Raw genomic sequence first — 9,127 nt, forward strand, 5'->3', positions numbered from 1 at the left:
GCAGGTACCACCCCTCTATTAGGCGTCGAATCATAGATGAAACCCTTTATCTATTACTAGAAATCACCTGAAGCGGACAATTTTCATGCTCTTATGAATGATTCTCTTTAAGAAAGATCATTGATGTCACCAAAACAGAGATAAGGAGGAATTCTCTTGGCACCGGTGACCCCGAGCTGCTAGCGTATATACTCCCCCTCAAAATCAGAGTCTGGGAGGCACTATCTAAGACGTTGCCCTAACTATCGTACATAATAAATTTTGCGATCACTTCAAGACATTTCGGATGCGGCCCAAGTTGGTGGAAAGTATAGATTTAATTAGGCAGGAGAAGGATGAATCCTTGTAATCATACATTGAAAGGTTCAAGAAGGAAGCCATCTTGGTCAAGAGTGTCGAAAATGAAATGAAGAAATATTTGTTGAGTCATGCACTCCAACTAGGGTCTAAGTTAGCAAAAAGTACTTGAATTAGGGCCCTAACATTTTTTAACAAGTTGTTGGCGAAAGAATGGAAAATATGAATCTAACTCATGCACCTGCTTATCTTATAAGAATAAAAGAAACATGGGATATGATACAAATCTTAGTGGGTTCCTGATCTAAATTATTGAATCTCTCACTACCCTTCTACCTGATGTGGATCTATGTGCTTGCAGGTACAATGTCTGTAGTAGACATATAAGCTAAATGGTTTTGGTGATGACAACACTATGATGTGAAGTATTCATCTGAATTAATGATCAAGATGATCATGTTAAATATCTTCTAAGATTAAGATGTCAAAGTCAATCTCTTAAGGATAACACCTAATGTAAAGCGACGTTCATAGGCATCTTCAATCAATCAATCTCTTTGATGATGGTGTCTCTTATGAAGCTTGATCAAACCTCATCATTTAGAAGAAGTCAAGTCCAAAATAAAGTGTTGAATTAATTATGAATCAAGCAAGGGATCTTAAAGTTTCAAAGATTATGAAAGTGAGGAAGTGTGAAAGTTCTCCTAGTTTGTGCTTGAGTTTCATAAATAGAGCAAGACACAAAGTTTCTTAATTGATTAAAAACATTCCTTATCAATTAAGACACTGGTTGTTATTTTCCTTCCAATAAGCATAATTTCACCTTTAAAAAGTAATGCTCTATTGCATTGTCACCCATATTCTTAAACTTTCGAGTCACTTAGACCTGATAAAAAGAACAACTCTACACGAATATACTTAAACAACTCACAACACAATCTAAATGGACAATTGAATTAAACCAAATGAAAAAACTAACTTTGCATTGAATAATTTATCAATTACACATGTAGTGTTATGGTATAATTGCCAACACCGATAATATTCTACAACCACAATTTTTCAAGTTTGATTGACACTAAGACAAAGTTTAATTACCAATTATAAGAAAAACTACACTAAGACAAAGTTTGTTTTGTGAAGTTGAATATTTGGGTATAGTTGTATATCGTAAAGACGTGATTGAGATGTGATAAGTTACTATCATAATAATGATATGGTTGTTGCCATAGAACCTTGACATTGAGTTGATGTTGTTTGGACGATGTTGTGACGTGTTGTTTATGTTATATTTGTGGATGTGCATCATTTGAGTCGCATCCATTGCATTGTTTAAGTTGGCCTAAATGGCAAATGTTTAAGTTGGAATATATGGCAATGTTTAAGTTGGTCCGAATGATAATGTTTAAGTTGGGAGTTTACTCCAAATGGTACCACATGCATACGCATACCATGAAGTTGCATTTTGAGTTGTTGTGATAATGAATGATTGTCGTATTAAGTTGATGACATCGTTGTGAAGTTGAATTCGTTACCATGTTTTTCTGATGTTCTGTTGTGGTAAAGTTGCCTCGTGTTGAGAAGTGGTGAAATGTGTATGATCTTATTTTTGCTATAAGTATTATCATACGTTCCTTTATACTGTTTGATATCTCACCCCTTTTGTTTGAATGTTATCCTTTGTTGGTAACGTGCAGGTAACAATGAGGAGTAACTGTTTACCTTCGTAGGTTGAGTCAGTGTCTATTGCTCTGATACGTAGCACTAGGGGGATTTGTCGTTTGCTTGGTTTATGTAGTTATGCTTGATTGGATTTTGTTATCGTTTATGGATCACGTGGTTTAGTTGTTGACATGTTGGCCTTAATGTTATAACTTGAAGTTTATGAGTTTTGTGAATTCCGCTGCAATGTTTAAGAGTTGTTTTGATTTTAAATGACTATTGGATTATGATTCCTCCGTTGATTGTGTTATTTATCTTTATTAATGAGCTTGCATGAAATTTTTTTTAAGTTGAATATGTGATGCCTAAAATTAGTTGTTGTCTTTGAGATTTTACACTCTAATTTCTTATTAAATTGCGGAGTAGATTTGGGGTGTTACAATTCTCCCGGTAGCTTAAGTGTAAGTCTATCCGAAGATTGAGAAGAACTCCTACCTTATCTATAAGCTTCCACATAACACTACCAAGGTCAACCTGGAGAAAAGAGCCTTATTCTTTTCCACTGGAATTATCAAAACCAGACACAACACCACACACTCTTGCAAGCCTCTGAAATCTTAACTAAATCTTCAAAGAAACGTTATAAATTAAAAAACGAATCTCCTTAACAATCACGAATATTCAAATATAAGATTTGAATCCATGCAACAATGAAAAAAGTATGAGGTAGAAGATGAAAAAAATTGTTTGTAAGTGTTCATAAAAGACCAAAAACTCTTTTGAAAAATGAAAGAACAAGTGGTTTGTGAGTTCACAAATTAATTATGAAAAAATGTGCTTTTTAACATTGTGAATGATTTGAGAGTAAAAATGATTTATAGATGCTAGACATGAAGCACAAAAAGTAGTGAAAAATCATGCTTGATTCGAGTCATGAGCACTTGTGAGATTTGATTCAAGTGAAAAAGTAATATGGAACAAGATCTATAGTTTATGAGAAACTCATTTTTCCATCAAATCTTATCATGGTCATTCATATCTCTTAAATGTTGTTGATGAGTTTAGTAGATACACTTGGATTATTTTAATGAAAATCAAAGGTGAAACTTCGCAAACTATTATAAATTTCATTAAAATGATAGAAGTGAAACATAATTCTACTATTAAAATCATAAGGAGTGATAATGATCCTAAATTCATAAAGCCGAATTTTTATTCATCTAAAGGAATTCAACATCAAACTACTTGTGCGGAATCTCCCCAACTAAATGAAAGAATTGAGAGAAAGCATCAACATATTTTAAATATAACAAGAGTCTTTCTTTTTCAAGCAAATACTCCAAAGTTATTTTGCTCTTATGTAGTCAACCATGCAGTTTTGATCATGAATAGAGTTCTAAGTCTTATTTTAAAAAATAAGTCCCCTCATTATCTTTTGAATAATGAGAAACCTGCTATACATGTTTTGAATTTTTTTGAAACTCTAACATATGCATCAAATCTTCATGCTCATAAAACTAAACTTTATCATAAAAGAAAAAAAAAACATTTTCTTGGGTTACAAACGAGGTGTGAAAGGAACCGCGCTTTTGGATCTCAACAGCGAAGAAATTTTCCACATATCAAGCACCATCACTTGATCAACACATAAAAAATCCTCACTTGATCCACATATCAAGCACCTCACTTAATATACAACTTGTCAAACACCAACACTTGATGAGCATATCAAGCACCATCACTTGATCAACAGCTTGTCAAGCACCAAAACTTGATCAACACATCAAATGATATCATTTGAACCAACGAGCCTCGAACGACAAGACTAATGAATACTTCTCTTAAGGGCGCTGTCAACATCAAAACCAAACCAACAGGTTGTTGTAGACTTCATACCCGCAAGCACATAAATCCACACCAACAACATGCATTGCATGGAAAGACACGTGGAACAAGTAAGACCTCGCCCAATTGAAGACCAATGATTCCACTCTCCAACACATTTCCCATCGTTAGATATGATCAAACGACAACCAATCTAAGGCTTCATATTCCACGTAGACGCTTTTGACCGTCCGCACTATATAAAGTCCAATATATGCCATTTCAGATATTTTTTCATTCACACTCATAATACTTTCTTACTCATTCACTGAGTTGCACATTGGTATGCTAATCTTTTAGGTTTATCTCCGCTCCACCGCACTTAAAAGTCTCTCCAACACGTCAGAATCCATTTCCATGTAATTTCTACAGTCACGAAGTCAAACTTTCCTTACAGTCAAATTAAGACCAGACCAGGTGATTTTGATTCAAAACTAGTACTTTTAGGGTTATAATATAAAAAAAAAAAATCTTCAAAATATTGACTTGGAGGGGTCTTTTTAGTTTTTTCCTGACTATTTAGGCAGGAATTCGATTTCTAATCAATATACATGTATGGAAACACATATATCACAAGATGCCAATTTTTAAAATGAATGGATTATTCCTACTACAATTGCACTGAAATATATTTTGTTTTTTTCATATATATTCTTCTCAAACAAAGGTAATTTTTATTCGATAGCTATCCAGCACTAATCTTGTTTACATCTTCTATGTTACCAAAAACTTATTTTAACCTTTCAAGACGTCACCAAATATATTTGAACTAGAAGACATTGTAATGGAATCTTTTCTCATCCATATCACATGCAAAACACGATAGTATTTTGTTTGGTTTCAAATAACGGGCATGCATTTATTTCAAAACCAAATACTATTACTTTATCAAAAACAAAACAAAAAACAAAGGCATCCACATCAAACAACATTATGGAACTCCGTTGATGCAAAGAGAACGTTCAGGTGTTAGTTTTGTTACGCGGTTGATGTAACAAAAAGCAATAGTTACGCGGTTGAGAAAGTTAATTTCAAGCAATTTATTTTTTAAAAAACTTATTATAATAAAAAGTGAATTAACTTATGTTTGAATATTATGGAAATATGGGTTAACCAGTTATATTTAATATATAGTGGTAAAAACTAATTTAAAGTAAATTAACTTCAATTAAAAATAAATTAAAGATAAAATTATTCATGCCAGTTTAAACATTTTTAATATAAAAATAAGTTAAATAATATATTTAAATATAAAAAGTAATTTTTAATCAATTGTTATAATTTATAATTTAAATTATAATCAATTTTAAAAATAAATATTATTTTAATTAAAAAACTAGATATGTTAAAATTAATTTTACATTTTAAAGTTACCTTTTTATTTTTAAAAATAAACCAAAATCTCAAAAACAAGAATGTCTTCCAAAGACCGTTGATCTCAAATACAATTAACAACTCCAATGCTTTTAACGTGATAACCTACTTTACTAACACAATATTCTCTCCAACTAAGAAAACATGGACAATCTTCAAAACCACAAAATGTTAATCAACTTTATATAAAGAAAAAAGAAAAAGAAAAAATATTTATTTGAAAAAGAATAAAATATAGAAGAAGAATCATTTAACATAATAAATTAAAAAGTTGAGTATTATAAATAATAATAATAATAATAACATAATAAAATATACCAGGAGTGTTCGTGATGCAATTTAGATCAATTTTAAAGTGAAAATACATCTAATTCAAAGATAAATTCTTTTACAGTTCGATTCAATGTTAGATGATTCATTAAAAAAATATAATCCAATATAATTCAATTTCACATGATTTAATTTAAATCAATTTTTAAATATTCAAATTATAAAATATATTTTTTATTAATATTATAAGGATACTAAATAAAAATAAATTTAATATAACATATAACATATAGTATATTAAAAAAGAAAATGCTTAATAGTAAGAAAATGAAAAAACAAGAAATGCAAGAATAAATCCCAATAATTCATTATCACCACTAAAACTCCGTGATCCCTATTATAAAGAAAATTAAATTTAAAACTAGTTTAAAATTCACCACAAAAATAGTGACACATATTCATTTTTGCATTTCTTCTCCAAAATACTTCGTACTAAATATCATTACTCATTGAAAAATAATATTAGAAAATAGAATGATCAATTATGGTTTGATTTAAAAATTAATATTACAAATTAAATTGGTTTGATATAAAAGTAAATTTTAATTTAATTTTTAAAATATTCTTAAACAATATTTTTTAAATAATACTAAAAATATAAATTAAAAAATATCATCCTATTTTCAGCTCAAAATCCCCCAGTGCGCCATAAAACATAACAACTCAAACTATTAATTTCTAATTTTATAATACATGCATGTCTATTTTGACCAAAGTCCTAAAAAAAGGTCCAACTGTTCTCAACCCAAAACCCTCAAACGTGTATTATTTGTCTTCCATCCACCTATAAATAAACACAAACCTAAGATAAGACCGTTTCATTATATATCTCACTTTCCTTTCTTCACACAATCAATGTCACAAAAACCAATGGCCACCTTCACCCTTTCACCTTCCCTTCTCCCCCTCCTCCTCCTCTTCCACCTCGCCGCCACCGTTACCTCCATCGGCGTCAACTATGGCACCCTCGGAGACAACCTCCCACCACCAGCCACCGTAGCAAACTTCCTCAAAACAAACACAATCATCGACAGTGTGAAGATCTTCGATGTTAGCCCTCAGATCCTTCAGGCCTTTGCCAACACCGGGATCTCCGTCACCGTGACTGCGCCAAACGGCGATATCGCCGCGTTGGCGCAGATTGATTCGGCGAGGCAATGGGTTGTGGCCCATATTAAACCTTTTCATCCTCAGACGAAGATTAAATATATTCTTGTGGGAAGTGAAGTTCTTCATTGGGGTGATACTGCTATGATTCGGAACCTTGTTCCTGCCATGAGAACGCTTCATGCTGCTCTTGCTGCCGAGGGCATTACCGACATTAAGGTAAATCATAACTATTTTTAGCTACTTTACCTTCGATGTTTATATCATATTTCTTACGATTTATAAATATAAAGATGAATAAAAAGAGATCTAAGCCAGGTTTTAGATCGTGAAGGTGGTACTGTAGATTTTTTTTTAAAAGATGAGGCTCGATTCTCGAGATAGTAATTTTTATATTTAATATTGAAAAAGGATAACTTAAAAATTTAATGAAGTGTATGAAAGAAAAAGAAAGTGATGAAAATGAGATGTAATGAATGCATGTTCCGTGTAAACATATTGGGAAAAAATTAAGATTTGAGATAAAAAAATTTTTTTCTTGTGTATTTTTTCAAGGTTAAATATGTATTTTTCTCCTGTCCTACAAATTATGGACGGTGATTTGCTGCAGTCAGCATATTTATGCACTCATGCAGTCATGCGTGCACAGCCGTTTGATTATGATCTTACGGCTCTGATTTCAATTTGAAATTTTTATTAATATAAAATATAAATTAATTTTTTTTTTTGGATAATTAGATCTACATCAGACAATGATTGATGTTGTATTGTGGAAAAATGTGACTGAATGGAATCTGTTTTCAGAAATGATTCCAACTTGTATTTTTCAATGATTTTTTTTATTTCAGTTCAAGATTTTTTAATTAAGAAATTCTAAATGTTAGTAAAATATTTGAAATAGGAATTATGAAATATATAGTTGAATTTTTGTATAAATTTTCAGGTGAATACAGCGCATTCCTTAGCAATATTGCGACAATCATTACCACCAAGTGCAGGCCAATTCAGACCAGGATTTGCAAAATACTTTTTAGGACCAATGTTGAAATTCCTAAGACAAACAAAAACACCATTTATGGTAAACCCATATCCATATTTCGGTTACAATCCAAAAAACGCCAACTTCGCGTTGTTCAGACCAAACCGTGGCTTATTCGACCGGAACACAAAACTAAGATACACTAACCAATTCGATGCTTTAATGGACGCGGTTCATTCGGCAATGAAGGCTCTTGGGTATGGTGATGTTGACATTGCTGTTGGTGAAACGGGTTGGCCTTCAGTTTGTGACGGTTGGGATGCTTGTAGTGTGGCGAATGCTCAGAGTTATAACGGTCAGTTGATTAGGCATTTGGCTGAAGGAAAAGGGACACCGTTGATGCCGAATAGGCGGTTTGAGACTTATATTTTTGCTTTGTTTAACGAGAATCAGAAACCTGGTCCAATTGCTGAACATAATTGGGGACTCTTTCATCCTGATTTCACTTCTGTTTATGATGCTGGAATCTTGCGTAACGGACAGGTTTTGTTCTTTTCTATCCCTTTTATTGCGTAATGTACAATATATTGTTGAGTGTGTTTTGATTTTGAATGAATAATGCAGAAACCAGTAGCACCTGTAAAAGGAGGAGGACAAACGCCAACGCCACGTCCCGTAGTTGGAGGGCAGAAATGGTGTGTGCCAAAGGCTGATGCGAGTGCTGGAGCCTTACAAGCGAATATAAACTACGTTTGCAGCCAAGGAATTGATTGCAGACCGATCCAACCGGGAGGAGTTTGCTATGCTGTTAACAATGTTAAGGCACTTGCGACTTATGCCATGAATGCTTATTATCAGGCTAATGGAAAACATGATTTCAACTGCGACTTTTCTAACTCCGGTGTTGTAACTTCTGTCAACCCAAGTGAGTATCAATCAATGCCGTATTCTTTTTATGTTCTTTAAGAGGGACGATTGTCATATGCATAACATTTTGCTTACATTATGTGTTTTGTTATTCTTATTTTGCAGGTCATGATAATTGTAGAATCTGAGAATGTTTGGAGATAGAATATAAGAGGGAAAATGCTGTTAATGTGGCTTTTGAGTTAGTAGTGACTATGCATTCATGTACTTGATTATTTAGTTTGTATATTATATTATGAAAAATGAAAAATGGATGTTAACGTTAACATTGGCATGAGATTTCATGCTTTGATTAAATATATGCATCGTATGTGGCTGGAAAATAAAGTATTAGTATTTTTTTAACCAATGTCGGTGATTCCTGATTTCAGAAACACTTTATTCTTTGTTAAAAGCAATGGATTTATAAAATACTAGAGATTAGAATACATAGAAAAGTTGGTGTTCTGCTTGTCAAATTTTCAACAATGCCGTTGAATTGTACGTCTAGAATTCAACGAAGTAAATCATCTAGTATGACATAAAAGACTGACAAATTGTTTCAGCTAAAAAAATGACCGAGATTAA

The 9,127-nt window shown here is 32.2% G+C and overlaps 1 protein-coding gene across 1 annotated transcript; it reads left to right on the forward strand.

The window, feature by feature from the left end:
* Window positions 1–6,368: 6,368 nt before the first annotated feature.
* LOC131633705 (glucan endo-1,3-beta-glucosidase-like) lies at window positions 6,369–8,857 on the forward strand. The gene is made up of 4 exons (XM_058904394.1): window positions 6,369–6,873; window positions 7,598–8,176; window positions 8,258–8,558; window positions 8,666–8,857. The coding sequence occupies exons 1-4, from the start codon at window positions 6,403–6,405 to the stop codon at window positions 8,686–8,688; spliced, it is 1,374 nt and encodes a 457-aa protein (XP_058760377.1). The 5' UTR covers window positions 6,369–6,402; the 3' UTR covers window positions 8,689–8,857.
* The last annotated feature ends 270 nt before the right edge of the window (window positions 8,858–9,127 follow it).

This window comes from Vicia villosa, unplaced genomic scaffold, assembly GCF_029867415.1.
Source record: "Vicia villosa cultivar HV-30 ecotype Madison, WI unplaced genomic scaffold, Vvil1.0 ctg.001168F_1_1, whole genome shotgun sequence".
Taxonomy (NCBI): Eukaryota; Viridiplantae; Streptophyta; class Magnoliopsida; order Fabales; family Fabaceae; genus Vicia; species Vicia villosa.

Bases quoted from the DNA above. Each gene is read 5' to 3' on its own strand.
- LOC131633705 (XM_058904394.1), top strand. From the start codon at position 6,403: ATGTCACAAAAACCAATGGCCACCTTCACCCTTTCACCTTCCCTTCTC. The intron at 6,874-7,597 runs GTAAATCATAAC...ATAAATTTTCAG, and splicing joins AGGGCATTACCGACATTAAG to GTGAATACAGCGCATTCCTT. The intron at 8,559-8,665 runs GTGAGTATCAAT...CTTATTTTGCAG, and splicing joins TGTAACTTCTGTCAACCCAA to GTCATGATAATTGTAGAATC.